At 36.2% G+C, this 20,189-nt stretch overlaps 1 protein-coding gene across 1 annotated transcript in view; it reads left to right on the forward strand.

Annotated features, from left to right (window-relative positions):
- Positions 1-20,189, forward strand: part of LOC134378885 (uncharacterized) — a 311,104-nt gene that overhangs the window by 24,851 nt on the left and 266,064 nt on the right. Inside the window, 2 exon segments of the mRNA XM_063098198.1 lie at positions 3,787-3,855; positions 6,735-6,928. Coding sequence (XP_062954268.1) covers positions 3,787-3,855; positions 6,735-6,928 — 263 coding nt within the window.

A 20,189-nucleotide genomic window follows, 5' to 3' on the forward strand; every position in this document is an offset into this window, starting at 1 on the left:
TATATGATATATATATATATATATACACATGTTATATAATACATACATATGTGTATGAGAGAGAGAAGAAGGGAGAGAGAGACTTTAAGGAATCAGCTTACTCAATTGTGGGTGCTGGCAAGTGTTTGTAGCGCAGCCTGGAAGTTCAAATAAGAGCTGATATGGAATTCAGGTAAGAATCAGGGATGCACTCTTGAGTCTGAATTCTGCAGGGCAGCACACTGGAAAACAAGGCATAATTTCTATGTTGCAGTGTTCAGAAAAATTCCTTCTTCTCTGGGAATTTGCAGTCTTTTCTCTTACGGCCTTCAACTGACTGGATGAGGCCCACTGACATTATGGAGGGTCATCTGCTTTACTCAAAGTCTACTGACTTAAATGCTAACCTTTACTCAATGGATACTATTTTAAATGTTAATAACATCTACAAAAAAATACCTTCACGGCAATATCTGGACTGGTATTTGACCAAACAATGGGGCACCATAGCCTAGCTAAGTTGACACATAAAATTAACCATTACAGGTTGCATTTAATAATAATTCATTCATAATAATGCTATATAGAGTGGTGAGGGCCTGCTGATTTCATGTACTAAATGTGTTCTTCCTAATCAACAAACTTTTATTCTGCTGCTTTCTCTTATCACCTATTTTTTCCCCTTTTCTTTGGCATGCATCCTAGTTATTAGCTATATATTTGTTGTAACTATTTCTTTAGTGGCTTTTGTCTTCACTAGACTTTAAATACCCTTATGACCTGGCACAGTGCTTGGCTCATAGAGGACACTAAATATTTATTTGCTGACATGGAAATAACAAGATCTATTAAATCTCATGTACTTTGCCTCCCAGCACCTCCGCTGCCCACACTCAATCCCAAGTGAACTTCAGCTCCTCCCTGGAATTGCTGAATGCTTTTATCTTCATGTGCTCCTGCCCTCCTTCAACCCATTCTCCACACACCATCCAGAATGATTGTCTACAAAATCCAATCACATCTTGCCCCTCCCTTGTGAAAGCCTTGCTGCCTATTACTTTCAGGGCAAAGACCAATTTACTTTCCAGCTTATGTCAAGTTGCTTCCACGTGCTCACTGTGCTGCAGCTATGCTGGACTTCTTTTTGTTCCTTGTAAGAGTGGAGCTTCTTCCCTTCTTCTGGACACCAGACTTTCACAGGTGCTGATTCAACTGTTTTCTTCTTCACCTGGCCAATGTCCTCTCTTCTCAAGGTTCAGCTTAAATGTCAATTCTCAACTCCCTTGACCAACCTCGCTGATTTCCTCTGTACAATTCCTTTATAGAGCTCATCACAATGGTCAGCAAACTATTTATTACTGCCACTATTTGTGAAAAGTATTTCTTCCCAATAAGACCATACTGGACACAAAGTGAGCACAGATCATGTCTACCTTATTCATCCATGAATTCTTAGAGCCTACAACAGCAGTTGGCATAGAGCAGGTACTCAAAAAATGTTTGTTGAATTAATGAATAAATGAGTCAATGAATTTAAAGTGCTAAGCATGGTCTCTGACACATAACCAGCCCTCTGTAAGTATTAGTTCTTATTACCCACTGGGTGCTCAAGGAGTATGTTGGGTTGCCTACAGTAACTGAACAACCAACACAAAACCCTCCAAAGTAGACATTATGATTCCCATTTGAAGATGAAGAAATAAGCTTAGAGAGATGTAGTCTCTTTCCTGAATCACAAAAATCTGGCAAGGATGGTGAGAAATTTAGACTCCTGACTGTCTTTGGCACAGTCTGTTTCTTTTTTTCCCCCTTCAGAAGTTGTGTTTGACCTGTTGACTTCCTTCACTCTTCTCTTTGAGGAGAAGTCCTAAAGGGGAAAGGAAGCAGGTTAATTCAAATTTTTGGAATTTGAATTAGAAGGGGACGTTCTCTCGCCTTCAGTTTCTGTGTTATGCAACCTGCTTGACTCTCCAGGAATGAGTCTGTTGGGGAATCTTTGAGGGGGACTGCTCACCAGGTCTGCCTACTCGATGAACCAGAACCTCTGCAGCAATTATCGGTTAGGTCCGTCTCATACAAGTTCCTCTCACACAATCCCTGAAAAGCTTATAACTCATCACTTTACATTGAAAACAAAAATATTAGTTCTGAATGACAGATGGCAAACTATTGAAAACGTAGACAGTTCATACGATTACTAAGTAGTCAACAGCCAGCAAGCAGATACACAGGGGTGGCCACCCTTGCCAAGTGTCTGCAGTGCATAGGGCATGAAGCTAGGTGCATTATGCATGTTACCTTGCTAACCCTCACAACCACATCCCATTTTTTTGGCAAGGGGATTAAAGCTCAGGGACTCTAACAAACTGCCACAGTTTAGATATCTAGTAAGAGGTGACACTGGGATTTGTTGATCCCATTGGGACTTTTACTACATCTGTAGAAAATTCCCCATCTGTGCATCTGCTATTGTTCAGTGTTAACTTCCCAATGAGAGTCTTTTATGAGACATATATAAGCTTTATAAGTTTGGTAGCTGTCTCACTAAAAGTTATAAAGGTCCAGGCAATGCTGGAATAAAGGTTACTGCTTTCCTAATGCATAATCTGCAAAATGTCTTCCAGGAATGGCCCTTCTCCCCTTTCCCTGAGTGTTGGGGTGGTGGGAAGTCCGTGCTGGTCCTTGGAAGGAAAAAACATTTACAAGTCAACTGATACTTGAAAAAGTCATCCCCAATGAGCAGAAGCTACTAACTTCATAGACATTTTTAGGTCTCGCTCTCAAACATTCCATCTGCCCCAGCGGCCTACACTTTCCTGTGTAGTCATTCCAAGTCCATGAGTATAGACCACACTGGATTTTTTCCAATTCTTATATTCAGGCGATCTTAGGTATGGACTGAAGAGGGAGACCAAGAATTTTCAGAAATTTAACTTGGAGAATGAGGACCCCAGAGGCTCTTCTAAAATAATTGTTGGAGTTTCAGATGTGAGTTGCAGAATTAACTATCAACTTCACAATTGGCTGACCCATGGGTAGCAAAGTGTCAAGTAATAGAAATACAACATATTAAAACCAGCACAGTAAAAATGCAACGACGGTTAGTTTAGTTGCTGCCTGTGGGAAGGGGAACATGTTTAAGGTACGTTTGCTTTAATTCTAAGACTGGGGTAGTCATCCAACTTGCATCATTTATATTTAGTTCTATCTAGTGGCAGGAGATCCACCTAGATGACCTTCAAACTCTCTTCCAGAACCATATTTTTATGATTTGGGTTTTTTTTTGTTTGTTTGTTTTTTTGGTGGGGGAAGATAACAACATTGTCTTGTTGTTTTAAATTAATTTGATATTATATTGCAATAGCATATATAAAAAAGCCCTCCTAACTTTGTTGTTTCTTACATATACATAGTAAGATATATGATATTTAGAGAATAGCTAATGAAAAACACTCATTTTGATCAAATATATATTCTATTGTATGATTTTACAAAACGTAATGGCTTGTTCTGAAATAATGCTTGAGAAATAGATATCATAATCCATTGAATAAGAAATTATTTTTATTGACGTAGCCTATTATGTATGCCCCTGCAATAGATGCTTAAAAATCATTGTTCAAATTATCATCACAAAAGGTGTTATTTTTAGAACAAGGCAGCACATTGCATAGAATTTGTGTCTATGACCCATAATATAACTAAATAGCCATGATGATTAATGATCACTTTTGTAATTACTTTTGCATATCTATATATTAGCTGGTGAAAATTATCATGCATCTGTTCTTTTAACACCCTTAAAAGGTGATTATAGAATTCTCTATAATCAATTAATGAAGCTGTTTGATGAGAGTGGACGACGACAATCCCAAGGTAAGGGACCAATTATTTTCCATCTTTTATATTAACTTCACTTGTAAATTGATTGACATGGTTTCTTGCAAATGTTAACCTGTCTTTTCTAAATTTAACCATTCGTGACAACCTCTGCCTTCTTTTCATGGTTGCAAACATTTAAACGTAGCTAAAGTTGGGAGAAAAAGTAATTATGGCCCAATTCCCTATATCTGCATCCAATTTACAACCCTAAGTGGCCAAAAAGATTTAAGACTCTTTATTGAAGGATTCTACAAAGGTACATGGCATATTTCAATTTACTAATTTATGAACCTATATGCTACTCTTTTTGAAGACTGTGTCTTAGCTTTCAAACAAACGTTTTAGGGTGCTGGAAGGTAAGTAGGTCTTGTTCTCAACCTTACGTAGCATGGGAATTCATACTTGCAGATGTTAGGCTCTTTAAGTAAGAAATTGTTATATGTATTAAGCTAGGATTTTAAAGGTAATCCTTTAAAGCTAAATTACAAATTTTTAGCTTAACACACATAAATTTATGCCAGAACCATACACAGTCTTTACCAAATCATTAAGTGTAAATTGCTATATACCCATATATTTGTATTCATGGGAAATAATTCTATTACGTTTTTTGCAGTGTGTGCTTAGTTCTTCTTGAGCAATCATTTTGTCTTGCTTACTAAAATAACTCCTTAAAGTACGTAAGAAGAGAGCTGCTGATCATGATTAAGTCTTCTAATAGTTACCGTTACTATTTCTAGTGAATTCATGCTTAAGCTTCATCATTTATTAACTTTTCTTTGCTGTTTCTACCAAATGGACATACAACACCTGCCACATGGAGTAGTTATAAGGATTAAATCATCGAACATTACATGAGCAGATATAAGGACATATCTAGAAAAATAAAAATTGTAATGATGATGATGATGAAAATGTTAATACTAGTTTAACATTTGGGTGTTTCCTACATGTCTGGCACAATCTTAAACACTGCTCTAAATAAGGTAAATATTAACTTATTTAAACCTTATAACAACTCTGAAGGTCAGTCCCCATTTTTGATATTACTATTTACGTAATAGTAACCTCTGAAATTTTGTTCCTGCCTGGGTACACCTTCCCTGGACTTTTTTCCTATCAATTTGTGTAACTAACCTTTTATTTCTTTTTGCCTTTATAACAAAGCAAACTCATTTTTCAAGCCAGCTATATACTCATTTTGGGGAATCTCAAATTCAAATGGTATATTAGGATTTTCCAGAGAAGCAGAGCCCTATATGGGGTTATATATAGAGAGAGAGGAGGGTGGGGGGGGTAGAGAGAGAGAGAGAGAGAGAGAGAGAGAGAGAGAAACTGGCTCACATGATAGTGAGGGCTGGCAAATCTGAAAACCGTAGGGCAGGCTGGCAGGCTGGAGAACAAGGTAAGAGTTGTAAAATTCAGGCAAGAGTTGAAATTGCAGCCTTGAGTACAAATTCCTCAGGCCAGCAAGCTGGAAACTCAAGCAGGGTTTCTATAATGTGGTCTTGAGACCAAATTCCTTCTTCTTCTGAAATCTTAGTCTTTACTTTTGAGGCTTTCAATTGATTAGATGAGGCCCACACATGCTATGGAGAGTAATCTCCTTTACTCAAAGTCTACTACTGTAAATAAGAATCACGTCTAAAAAGTGCCTTCACAGCAACACCTAGATGGGTGTTTGACCAAACACTGGGCACCACAGCTTAATCAAGCTGACACATAAAACTAAGCATCGCAAACCGTCCTGTTTAAGTCAGGCCTCTATATGTTTAGTCTAATTTCTAAGTCAGCAAACATATACTCAGTACCTTTCTGTGCTAGACATTGAGAAGTGCTCTTCTATACCTTTCATTCTGACGGCTCTTTCAACTCAGACCTTTGAAACCACCCAAGTCATGCATCTACGAATGGCACTTAATAGGTCTTCTAAAACCACTTATGGGCTTAAAAAAGTCCCATGAAATTTATAGAATAGTCAGGCACTTTATCAACTACTTTACACATGAGGGTATAACTGAGACCTAGAAAGTCTAAAGATTTATGTGAGGTAATACAGTGTATCAGCAAGTAAAGAAGGAGGCCAGTGGTCCTCTGGACACTGTAGCCGACGGCTCTTTCCAGTACCCTATCTCATTTTCCCCCTGCAAAAGAAGCGTTCTTCCATTGGTTCTTATTAAACTTCTATCATTGGAGATGCAGAAAATTCCACAGTACACCTTGCAGCATTTTTTAGAGTCTATAAGAGGGATGATTATTTTACACTTACAGCATGTATCTGGCTAGATGAATAGATACATTTTATAGATGATACTATTTTCAGGTGATAAAGAAGTGAAGTACACATTCCATTTATATAATTGCTGGCATTTCTATGCAAATAAACAAGGTAGCCCAAATAAAGTGCCTCTTGTGCAGAGCTCAGGAACTGTTCTCGAGGGTCCTAACTTGGGAAAACAAACCAAAGAGCTTTGGTTTCTCCTAAACCTGTTCATCTCCTAAGCTGGTTTCAACAACACAGCAAGAAAGTGTTAAGATGTGTAAATAAACTACATGTAATATTAACGCATGGAAAAGCACAGTATCCACACTCCAGAATATACCTGGTGAGTGGGAAAAAGTCTTTAATGCACAGCTGTGCTTTGCTTACTTCATAAACATTACGGGATGAACAAAGATGGTGGTTTCCTAATCTTAAAACTTTTTCTGGCCTCTACTGATTTGCCAGTATACCAAACAGAAAATAATTTTCTAAATTGTAGATTATAAAAAATAAACTTTATTGCATGTAAGAAAAAAGTAGCTAGTCCACTGTGTGATCAGCCAACATTAAAAGGAAATGGAAATCCACGTGATTTGTTTGGGATAAACAGATGAGAGCATTGAGAAAGAGACTTTGGATTCTGAGGCACCCATGTGTTCCAGTAAGAGTCATGAAATCTGCAAAGAGGCCGAGGAAGCCACGCCTGCTTACGTTGAGGAGTTTGAAAGACATGCTCAGAAGGACATAGTTCTTCTTGGAGCTTCTCCATTACAACAGATAAGCATTAAAACTATATCAAGAAACGTAAGACGGTCTCTCTTTAAAAGTGGAACGTCAGGCCTGCTCATTGTCCACTGATTTTGCTCGCTGGCACACCCTTCCTAGAACACATGATTCATGACTTCATTTAGCCTTTTCTCGTATTTTTCATACACATTTTACCAGGCAAAAGTTACATTCCTTGTCAACATCTATGTTGGTTCTTGCACAATTTAGTTTTACTTTATCTAGTTTTATATTAGAACACTCATTTCTAGCATATTATAAAGTATCTATGAGTATAATAAAACGTGAAACCAGCATAAACTTACCTGGTGCCTCAGAGGTAACTGTTCTGATTTTTGTAACGTGGTATTATGTGCTGTGATGCCCTAATGAGAGGAAACATGTTTCTTCTGTGTAGTCATGTTATCTATCTGAAATAAAAATGTAAGAATTCCACATGTCTAGCTCTACGGGTGTGTGTGTGTGTGTGTGTGTGTGTGTGTGTGTGTGTGTGTGTGTGTGTGTGTGTGTGTGTGTGAGAGAGAGAGAGAGAGAGAGTTATTTTTTGTGAAAGGTAAGCTGATTCAGGCTAAAGAAAAAAATTTCACTAGGTGACAAAGACTGTTCTCAATGATTTCTTTCATAACAAGTCACGAATGGAAATACTATTTCTAACTTCAGAAGTGAGAGGAATTGCTTAGTCAGGGGTCGGGGTGGTATTCTCTAATTTGGAGTACGGAAGTTCCATAACAGCACTTAATTTCTTCCTCTGTGCTTCTTAGATTGGAATATCCTGGGCACATTAAGGTTGCACGTATTTTGAACTTTCTCATGTAAGTGACGCAAATTAGCAAGCACAGCCTTTTCTAACATAGCTACTTAGATGGCTTGTGTAGTGGGTTGAATTGTGTTCTACAAAAAAATATGTCCAAGTCCTAACCCACAGTACCTGTGATTGTGACTTAATTTGGAAACAGAGTCTTTGCAGATAGAATTAAGAATCCATAGGTGAGATAATCTTGGACCTAGGGTGGGCCTTCAATCCAATGAATGGTGTCCTTTTAAGAGAAAGAAGAGAGAGATTTGAGACACAGACACACACAGAGGGGAAGGTCATGTGAAGACGGAGGCAAAGACTGGAGTGATGCAGCTTCAAGCTAAGGCACGCCAAGGACTGCCACAGTCACCAGAAGTTGGGAGAAAGGCATGGACTGAATTCTCCTCTAGAGTCTCAGGACAACACCTTGATTTCAGTTTCAGACCTATGGCCACCAAAATCGTGAGACAACCAATTTTTGTTGTGTTAAGCCACCAGGTTTGATGTAAATTTTTATGGCAGCAACAGGCAACTAATAGCTCCTGCGGTAGGGGGTCCCATGGGTGAGGCCTCACCTCCTCACGGTGCGTGAACAGTGCCTCACACCTTCATGAAGACAGGGCTCTCAGAGGGCAGAGGTGAAAAACGATGCATGATTCTGCCTTTGCATGTAACGCTTTTTAAAGACAATTATTTTTCAGATATATGTTCTGATACGTTAATACATTAACAGCTCAATGTTTCCGTGTGTGTGTGTGTGTGTGTGTGTGTGTGTGTGTGTGCCACATAGTGCCATTGTATGTGTTTCGGTTTAGCCCATGCTTTCAAGAATGGGTATGTGGATAGCTTAAGGATATGTGGCTGATATTTTTTACACCATTCAGTAAAAGGTAAGCTGAGGAACAGAACTCTGACCTGCTATGCTGTTATGAGGCTGTCACACAAGAGCCAGCTTAGAGTCTAGGAGCCCACCAGGAGTAGAGCTTAAGCCCGCATTTTTACCACGTGTTCCTATCAGGAAAGAGTAAATATATTCGTGAGAATTTGAGTGTTTCACAAATGTGACCCCTATGCCCTTCCAGCAATGAAACTGATGATCTTTTCAATTTCCTCTTCTAATCTACGTGTCTTACATTATGTAAAATAAAGCCTAAACTGACTGCCTAAGTAACGGTGAGAGAGATCATGTGCTATTTGTGAACACACGGGCAAATCTGTATGGGAGAAAGAGGCTGAGCCTTGGAGTCAGAGCTCTCCTTGAGCCCTGATTTTGGATCATTGATAAGTCACTTAACTTCCCTGACCTCGGTTTCCTCATCTGTGATTCAAGGAGAAGTAGATCTACTTCACTGCATTGTTTGGAGGATGAGATGAGTCATTGATAAAGAATCTAGCACAAAGTAGGTGCTAGTTAAATGTCGGGAGGCACCACAGCACCGATTCTCAGGCTAGTGCTTGATAATGCCCTTATGTTTATTTTGTGCGCAAGTTCCCTGAGAACATACGGGCATTACAGGCGAGAAAGAACTTCAGATTTGATATTAAAGCATATAGCTTTCATCCTGGATTCCCATATTATATAAACTTAAATCTCTGTGTAAAATAGGGTTATATAGTTACAGCCTCTCGTGTTTGTAGTGGAGATTAAAGAGATGTATCCAAGTGCCCCACAGTTAGCGTTTTCCTTTTCTTGTGACAAATTTTATATACTTGTTGAGACTGCTACCTCTTCTTACTTTTTATTGCTATTATGATGGTGAACTGATAATTATTAAAGGCAAGGTGTTTAGATGGTGATCCTGGAGGGAGAGGAGGGAGGTGCCAGCTGGAGTGAATGCTGTTGGGTGGGTCACTTCTCTTAAACTATTTGTCTATAACCACTGATTTGTATGGCGACTGGAGTCCTAACATTACAGGGCCTTGTTTTTACAATCCAGATTGTAAAATAAGATGGGACCCTTTACCGAGAGGTTGCTGGGTGGTCTGGGTTAGAAGTTGTGTGGTACACAGATTACTATTTGAAAACTCATCAGACCTAGAGATCCTGACAGTTGATATGCATCTTGGGGGTGGGGGGTGGGGCAGGTGGGAAGATGCAAGAAAATAATTCGTATGTGTAGGGAAACAGCACTCAGTAAACTTTGTGAAATTTGGGGCAAGAACATCTGCTGTGGGACCTTATTTTTCCCTCCAGACAGAGTAGAATACTCAGTGGATGAAGAGTTTGCCTTCTCCCTTTGCAAGAGCATTGTTTGGGGGGCTGTGTCCATGTGTGTGTGCACTTGGATGTGTGTCTGGGTATAGGGTCGTATGTGTGTGGGGGCAGGGCAGGAAATGTAACAGAGCCCAGTGGGACTGGCTTCACTTACTTCCCAGGACCTGATATGGAACTGATGGGAATATCCCTCTTGGTTAGCAGAGGTGATAGTGATGTCAGCAGTGATCTAATCACACCTGAAGCAATAGGGAGTTTGAGCCAGGACTAAGTGAGCTGATGTAAGTCACACCTTGCAGATTTCCAGAAGTACTTGGAGGAGGAGAACTTTGCAATTGACTGAGGTCTCATGACAAAGGTAGGATCTATGCACCCTACATAGATCTGGTCATTAATACGGCCACTTTTTAGTCCACACAAGTCAGCCCACATGGGATAAGCTGGTTCTGCAACCATCCTGGAAAGATGCTGTATCCTAAGGTAACTGAGGCAGCGGGGCATCTCAGGGCATGATGAGATTAGGTGGCAGGAAGCCAAGAGCAGGGGTGGATAGGAGGGGTCGTGGGGAGGCAGTGCTCTTTGAGTCAGGTGAGAGGATCACATTTCAAGGGTCATGCAAATGATGAAATATTTTTATTGTTATCATTGGGCAATCTAGTTGCCTAAGTATATAAAGGTATATTTGTGCTAACTTTTTATATCCCATTGTCATTGGAAAGCTTGTAGAAATGATATTATGAAATGACTTAAGTTTGAAAATTATCCAGTAAAGAATACAACTAATCAATTAAGTGCATAGTTTTTAGAAATTTAGTCACAGAGGAAATCCAGGGAAACAATAATACATTGTTTTTCAAATAAGTATTGAATTAGAAATAAAATACTTTTGTTTTATATTTTAGCTAACAGGAGGAAGTGATTTTCCTGGACATTTCCTAATATTTACTGTATGCTATGTACCTGTTACCAATCAGTTGCAGATAACTAGATTTTCCTATGAATTTTAATTATAAACAATCCATACGTTTAGCTTATTCAATTAGGAAGCACGCTTTAAGGAGTTTTGCATTATTATTATTATTATTATTATTTTAGTGATTCATGTGTATTTTTTTAAGGCTTTGTCTCGATTTAAAAAATAAAATATAGCATTTAGGATAGTGGTGGAAAAAATATGCTAGCCAGAAACAAGTATATTATTCCAGGGAAACATTCTGGAAAGCAAACCAGTGTGTACTGGCAACTAACCCTACTTTTCCAAATTCTTTATAATTGCCTAGCATTTGGCAATGAGCACGAATTAAATCTAGCCTTGTGAAATAAGGGACAGTTAAGGCTGAAATCTGGTTTCTGAATATGACAGAAAATGTAAAAATGCAATATCCACAATAAAATCTCCATAAATTATAGATGGATTTCATAGACTACTTTAACAGATTAACCAGTATATTTTCTGCAAGCCAGGAACTTGTATTCTACTCTGTAGTGAGTATAGGAAGCATTTTGGAGGAAAAATTGATTTTTAAAAATGACTTGAGAAATTTACATGAGCTAAATTTCTATTTCTTTTTTTTTTTTGCTTAATGTGGTAGCTCATGTGTCATCCCTTAAACATTGCATTAAACATAAATACAAATATAAATTAAAATATAATGGATAAATATAAAGCGAAAGAGAGCAAAAACACAAACATTATTTCATGAAAGAAAAAAAAACAAGAGTAATTTTCTACATCTTAATTCAAGAGAAACGATAATGACACTGTTGTGCTTTATAGTTTGCGAGTCTCTGTCACATTCTGTGCTTTGTGTGAGGTAGACAGGAAAAGTGCTACATTACTATAAATGTGAAAGGTGGCTCTATAGAGTAGAAATATCATTTTGCAAATTAAAAGGCTCACAAAATCATGGAAGTTTTAAATTAACATTTTAACACCTGGTTAAGTCTATACAAGACAATTTTACAGTCTAATTTTTGGAACCAAGTTTTTCATGTTTAACCTCCTTTTAACTTATTTATTATTTGTTTACTTATTTTTAAATTCCTCATTAGCTACTTGGCATAACTTTTGAACTTCCCAGTATATTTCAGGAGACATTCAGATGAAGGCTTTCTTGCCAAAGCTGACCGGAATTCAAAGAGAAGCAGGCTACCCGGTAGAATAAATACACACGTTTTGTTAACATTACCTTTAGTCTGAAAATCTTTATCTAAGAGTCACAATTGTCTATTTAGGTAGTGTCAGGTCACATTTTATAAGCACCTCTAAGTGAAAAGTTTTTGTTTTATTTGCAGAACAAAAACGATGTTATTAATTGTTACTTTTGTCATTAGCTTTATTTTACATACCATCTTTGTTTTGGCTGTGATTAACAATATTTTTAGTTATTATTATAAGATAAAATAGCCTCCATCCTTTTTTCCTTCCTTTTCAATAGTAGGAGCTGATAATTAGGCAGCTGGGGTCACTGAAGAAATTTATATCATTAATAAAAAAAATGTGTGGTACCCCAGCATAACACCAACCTGTGAATAAGTAAAGCAATTAATTCTAAAATCAGGAAAAACAGGATGGTCCAAGCATGTATCCCTGGTGGTCAGGCATGGTCCAAGTATAACATTTCATATATATCTAGAGATTGGATGTGCTGATTATTCTTCAAAAATCTCCTTGAATATATTTTTCTAGAACTGAAAATTTAGTCCAAAAAGGTTGTCAGCAGGTTAGAAGTGAAATTATTGAATATGAATTAGAAGCACAGATTGTTTGTTTCTGATTAAAAACGGTTACATTGTCTTTAATACTCAAAAAAGCCATAGGATATGGTTGGTTCATGTGTTCTTATGGAAGTCGACGAACCTAACAGGACGTGCCACAATAGGAAGCCACTCCGCTGCTACATGAAATTGCACAGAAGGGGAATGTGTATTGTCATCATGTGGAGTATCGGTTTCTGTGTGCTTGTAAAACTACATGTAGGAAAAGACAAAATAGGAGAACCGAATAATCTTCAGTAGATTTGTACATTCTAGTAACCTGTTAGATCCTATTCTGAAACAGCTGTATTTAAAATTCTGCTGAAGTGCTTCCTGACTTACCCCCCAACTCTTTCCCTTTATCTTTAGTCTATACATGGCCCACCACCAACAGTCAGGGTGTTTCCTCAAGTTCAAGGCAAGCTCAACTGGCTGTCAATTAGCATTTTGGCCAGAGATCTTACCTTTAGTAAAGCCAATCAAGATCTCTGAAATAAAGATAGAGATGAAACTTTTTTTGTTTGTTTGTGAACAAAACATGCTACTTTTTATAGAACTTCTCTGCAATTTCAGTACATTGGGTGTGCCACACTCAACATGGTTTTATCATGTAAAATTTTAAAACACAATAACATCAGCTTGACAAATGATTTTATAATTCCACCTTCTTCTCTGCCAACCTATTCCCATTCCTTTATAAGTTACAGGTCAGCAACGGATTTATGAGCCTCAAACTGAAAACCTGTGCTCCCTAAGACAAAAATGAGAATATTACTTTGCTTTCAAGAGAAAGGAAACCCCATATTTGATATTAAACTCATATAATAATACTTCAGTAGTAAAATCAAGATATTTATGCTCTATTCCAGGAGCTCCTTTAGAGAAAGAGCCGTATCTTCTTAACTTCAGCACCAAGCACAGGACCTGGCTGAAAACATAAAGTTTATTCTCATAGAATGTTTGTTCAATGAACGAATGAATGAGTGAGTGAATGAGTGAATGCTATAGATAACTAATATGGCAATATTATCAGGGATATCATGGGCATATAAATGTTCTTTGATATTAATTTTTTTCTAATACAGTTATAATATTATGTGGAATGTTATGATTTGGTATTTTCGTGCATATTACCTAAATTAACTTTTAAAATAAGTGTCATGGAATACAGAAAAAGGACTTTTAATAATATAATAGCTAACATTCATTGTATACCTACTGACACTATTCTAAGCACTTTGCATAATTTAACCTCACAACTCCCTAGTATTATTATTCCCACTTTACAGAAGAGCAACAGAAAGGCTAAGGAAATTGGGAAAGGTTTTATAGCTAGTTAAGTGGCTGAGCCAGGATTCAAACTCAGGCAGTTGTAGCCATCACACTTTATTGCTAGTGAGAGTGTACAAAGAATATGGCTTTTTAATATAAAAATTTCTATCATTCATCTGGCACATTAATTTTGGAGGGAGTGAGATTCCAGGCCAATTAAGTGCTTTTTACATCCCTTAAATTAGTCTGTACTAGAATATAGACCAACATATTTTATGATAACATTATTTTATCTTGTATTTGGTAAATCATGTATTAGCCATTCTTTTTCAGAGAAACAGAACCACTAGGATGCACACACACAGACACACATGCATGATGAGATTTATTATGGGAATTGGCTCACACAATTATGAAGCTTGAAAAGTCCCACCATCTGCCATCTGCAAGCTGGAATGCAGGGAGCTGGTGGTGTAATTCCAAGGCCTGAGAACCAGGGATGGGGCAGGGGGCACTAGTGTAAGTCTTGCAGTCTGAAGCCCAAGAGCCAGGAGCTCTGATGTCCCAGAGGAGGAGAAGATGGATGTCCTAGCTTTAAAAGAGAGAACAAAATATCCTTCCTCTTCCTTTTTGTTCTATTCAAGCCTTTGATGGGTTCTAGAATTAATCTAGAAACACCCTCACAGCACACCCAGAAATGTTTTACTAGCTGTCTGGGCATCCCTTATCCCAGTTAAGTTCATAGGTAAATTGACCACCACAAACCAAGAAAAATGAAGTTGAGATATCTTTGCAATAGTTTACAGGCTCGTGGCATTCTTAGCAGTAAAGCTGGGAAAACAATGCCCAAGAAATAACAAATTACAAAATACTTATTCCTTTATTTTTTTAAAAAAATGTATTATTATTTTTGATTGACAAATCATAATTGTATACATTTATGAGATATGATGTATTGTTTTGATGTATGCATACAATGTGGCATGATTAAACCAAGCTAATTCACATGTCTATCACCTCAGTTACCTGTCATTTTTCATAGTTAGACATTTGAAATTTACTCTTTTAGTTATATTGAAATATACAATACATTATTATTGGCTATAGTCACCCTGCTGTGCAATGGATCTCAAAACCTGTTTCTTCTGTTTATCTGAAACATTGTACCTTCTGATTGACAACTCCCCGTTGCCTTTCTCTCCTCTACCCACCCCCCCACCTCTGGTAACCATCATTCTACTCTATTTCTATGAGTTCAACTTTATTAGATTCCACATGTAAGTGAGATCATGTGCTATTTGTCTTTCTGAGCCTGGTTTATTTCACTTAGCATAATGTCCTCCACATTCATCCATGTCACAAATGACAGGATTTCCTCCCTTTTTAAGGTTGAGTACTAGGCTATTGTGTATATATACACATTTTCTTAAGTCATTCTTTTGTTGATGAAGACTTCAGTTGTTTCTATATCTTGGCTATCATGAATAATGCTACATGGGAGTGCAGATATCACTTCAACATATTGATTTCAGTTCCTTTAGATATATACCCAGTAGTGAAATTACTGGATTGTAGGGTAGTTCTATTTTTAGTTTTTTGAGGAAACTCCATACAGTTTTCCATAATGGCTGTACTAATTTACTTCTCACCCTTTTCTCTGCATCCTCTCCAATACTTACCTTTCATCTTTTTGATAAAAGTTATTCTGACAGGTGTGATGTATTATCTCATTGTGGTTATAATTTGCATTTCTCTAATGATTAGTGATGCCGAGCATATTTTTTATGTACCTGTTGGCCAGTTGTATGTCTTCTTTTGAGAAATGTCTTTGCTCAGGTTATTTATTATCTTTCTATTGAATTATTTGAGTTTCTCATATATTTTGGATATTAACCTCTTATCAGATGCATGGCTCACAAATATTTTCTCCTATTCTAAGTGTGGCCTCATTACTTTGTTATTTTTTTCCTTTGCTGTGCATGAGTTTTTTAGTTTGATGCAATCCCGTTTGTCTATTTTTGCTTTTGTTGCCTGTGCTTTTGGGGTCTCATTCAAAAAATCAGTGCCAAGACTGATATCATGAAGCTTTGCCTTTAGATTTTCTTCTACTAATTTTACAGTTTCAGGTCTTATGTTTATATCTTTAAATAATTTTGAGTTGACTTTTGTATATGGTTTTAGATACAGTCTAATATTATTCTTCTGAATGTGGATATACAGCTTTTCCAATACCATTTATTGAAGAGGCTACCTTTCCCCATTGTGTGTTCTTAACACTTTTGTCAATGATCAGTTGACCATAAATGTTGCCTTTTATTTCTGGGATTTCTCTCCTGCTCCACTGGTTGATGTGTCTCTTTTTTCTGTGCCAGTATCATGCTATTTTGATTACTATTGCTTTATAATGTGTTTTGAAATCATGGAGTATGATGCTTTCAGATTTGTTTTTTTTTTGTTCAAGATGGTTTTGGCTATTCGGGTCTTTTGTGGTTATATATGAATTTAAGAATTGTATTTTTCTATTTTCATGAAAAACGACAATGGAATTTTGATAAGGATTGCATTGAATCTGTAGATTGCTTAGTGTAGCATGGACATTTTCACAATATTGATTATTCCAAATTATGAACACTATCTTTTCATTTATTTCTTTTCTTCACTTTTATTCATCAGTGATTAATAGTTTTCACTATGCAGGTCTTTTACTTCTGGTGTGGATTGTTGACCCCCCAAAGCTTAGTCCCCATTTTGACAATGTAAAGAGGATGGGAAATCTTATGGTAGCTGAAAGGTGGGGACTTCAAGAGGTGATTAGATTACAGGACCATACTGTAGTGAATGGATTAATAATGGTGGTCAGGGACATAGATCTGAGGGCTTTAAAAGGAGAGCACATGACAGTCTCTCTCTGTGCTCTGCCATCTTGCATGTGAGACCCATGCACCACTGTTCCCACCACCGAGGTCTTCACCAGATATGTTCCCTGGACTTTGGACTTCCCAGCCTCAGAAATTGTAAACAGTGAATTTTTCATTTTCTTACAAATTACCCAGTTCCATGTATTTTGTTATAAGCAATAGAAATGGACCAATACAATCTCTTAGGTTAAATGTACACCTAAGTATTTAATTTTTTTCTTGCTATTGTAAATGAGATTGTTTTCTTGTTTTTGTTTTGGGGTACTTTATTAGTATATAGAACATTACTAATTTTTGTGTGTTGATTTTGTATCCTGTAATTTTACTGAGATTGTTTCTCAGTTGTAAGGGTTCTTTTCTGGACTCTTTATGATTTTCATATACAAGATAATGGTCATCAGTAAATAGAAGCAACTTTACTTCTTCCCTTCCTATTTGGATGGCTTTTATTTTTTTCTCTTGCCTAATTGCTCTGACCAGGACTCTATTGAAAAGAAGTGGTGAGAGTGGGCATCCTTTTCTTGTCTCTTATCTTAGAGGGAAAACTCTTAGCTTTTCACCACTGAGAATGATGCTAGCTACAAGTTTGTCATATATGGCCTTTATTGTGTTGCAGTGCATTTCTTCTATAGCCAATTTGTTGAGAGGTTTTAATCACAAAAGGCTGTCGAATTTTGTCAAATGCTTTTTGCACCTCTGTTGAGATGAACATATGGTTTCTATTGAGATAAGTATATGATTTTTATCCTCTATTTTGTTAATATGGTGTGTTACCTTTATTGATTTGTGTGTGTTGAACCATCCTTGCATCACAGGGATAAATCCCACATGAACATGATGAAAGATCCTTTTAGTGTGTTCTTGAATTTGGTTTGCTAATATTTTGTTGAGGATTTTTCATCTATGTTTATCAGGGATGTTGGCCTATAATTTTCTTTTTTTGTAGGATCTTTTTATGACTTTGGTAACAGGATAACAATGCTAGCCTTGTAAAATGAGTTTGGAAGTATTTCTTCTACTTTAATTTTTTTTAAAGAGTTTGAAAAGATTTGGTATTCATTCTTTTTAAAATGTTCGATAGAATTCAACAGTGAAGTTATGCAGTCCTGATCTTTTCTTCGATCAGATAATTTTCATTACTGTTTTAATCTCCTTACTCATTATTGGTTTGTTTAGATTTTCTGTTTCTTCATAAGTCACTTTTGGTAGGCTGTATGTGTTTAGGAATTTATCCATTTCATCTAGGTTATCCATTTTGTTGGTATCTAATTATTCATACTAGTTTCTTATGATCCTTCGTATTTCAGTGGTATCAGTTATAATGTCTCATCTTCCATTTCTAATCTTATTTATCTGAGTAGTCTCTCTTTTTTCCCTAGTTAGTCTAGATAAGGGTTTGTCAATTTTATTTATCTTTAAAAAACCCCAACTCTTAGTTTTGTTCATCTTTTTGTATAGTTTTCTAGTCTCTCTTTTATTCATTTTTGCTCTGATCTTTGTTATTTCCTTTCTTCTGCTAACTTTTCATTGAGTTGGTTCTTGTTCCTTTTGGTTTAATGTTAAGTTGTTTATTTGAAATCTTTCTTCATTTTTGATATAGACATTTATTACTATAAATTTCTTCTCAGGCCTGCTTTGACTGCATTCCATAAGTTATGATATGTTGTGTTTCCATTTTCATCTGTATTGAAGTACTTGTTAATTTTCTTTTTGATTTCTTCTGTGACCCATTGGTTGCTTAGAAGCATGTTGTTTAATTATCACATTTTAAGATGTATTCTGTTATTGATTTCTAGTTTTATGCCACTGTGACCCCAAAAATACTTGATACGATTTTAATTTTCTTAAACTTGTTAAGATTTGTTTTGTGGCCTGACCTATGATCTATCCTAGAGAATGATTTGTGCACACTTGAGAAGAATGTGTATTCTGTAGCTGTTGGATGGAATGTTCTGTATATGTCTGATAGATTCATTTGGTATGAAGTGTAATTTAAGTCCAATGTTTCTTTATTAATTTTCTGTCTAGATGAAATGTCCATTGTTGAAGTGGGGTAAGACTCTTAGTATTATAGTGTATTTAGGTGCTTCAGTGTTGGGTGCATATATATTTACAATTGTTATGTGTTCTTGGTGAATTAGCCCATTTTCCATTATGCAATAACATTCTTTGTCTCTTTTTATAATTTTTGACTTAAAGTCTATTTTGCCTGATATAACTACTTTTATCTCTTTTAGTTTCCATTTGTGTGGAATATATATATTTGTTTCCATCTCTTCACTTTCGGTCTAGGCGTGTCTTACTAGTAAAGTGAGTCTTTTGTAGATAAAATAATGTTGAATCGTTAAAAAAATTTTTTTTATTCAGCCACTCTATGTATTTTTATTGCTGAATTTAATTCACGGTAATTATTGATAAGTAAGAAAAAAAAATAGCCGTTTTTTTCCCAATTGTTTTATAGAACCTCTGTTTCTTTATTTTTTTCTTGCTGTCTTTCCATGTGGTTTGATGGTTTTCTGTGGTTGTTTGCATTTAATTATTTTCTTATATATGTTATGCAACTACTATAGGTTTTTGCTTTGTAGTTACCACAAGGTTTTCATAAAATATCATATCTGTAAAACAGGCTATTTTAAGCTGAGAACAACTTGCCTTTAATCAAATACAAAAATTTCACAGTTTCAAATCCTTCCCTTAACTTTTATGATTTTGATGTGAAAATTTACATTTGTTTTGTAATTTGTATCCCTTAAAAATTTATTGTAGCTATAGTTTTTTAAAAATAGTTTTGCTTTTCAACTATTCTAGTAGGGATGAAATTGCTTCACACACCATCCTTACAGTAATAGAGAATTCTGAATATGACTATGTTTTACTTGTACCATTGAGTTTTTACATTCATATGGTTTTTGTTATTAATTTGCTGCCTTTTGTTTCAGCTTAAAGAATTGCCTTTAGCAATTCTTGTAAAGCAGTCCTAGTGATGATAAACTTTCTTAGCACTTGTCTGGGAAAAGTTTTATTTTTCCCTCATTTTTGAAGTACAGCTTTGCTCAGATAATGTATTCTTAGTTGGCAGTTTGTTTCCTTAATCACTTTGAATATGTCACCACACTCTCTCCTGGCCTGTAGGGTTTATGCTGAAAATTCCACTGAAAGCTGAACAAGGGTACTTCAAAAAGTTTGTGGAAATATAAAATTAAAAGATAATGTGATCTTTCCATGAACTTTCTAAAGACCCCTCATATTGGGGCTCACTTGAATGTGATCTCCTTCTTATCTCTTGCTGCTTTCAGTATTCTTTTGTTACTGATTTTTGAT

The sequence above is a fragment of the Cynocephalus volans genome, chromosome 5, assembly GCF_027409185.1.
Source record: "Cynocephalus volans isolate mCynVol1 chromosome 5, mCynVol1.pri, whole genome shotgun sequence".
Lineage (NCBI taxonomy): Eukaryota > Metazoa > Chordata > Mammalia > Dermoptera > Cynocephalidae > Cynocephalus > Cynocephalus volans.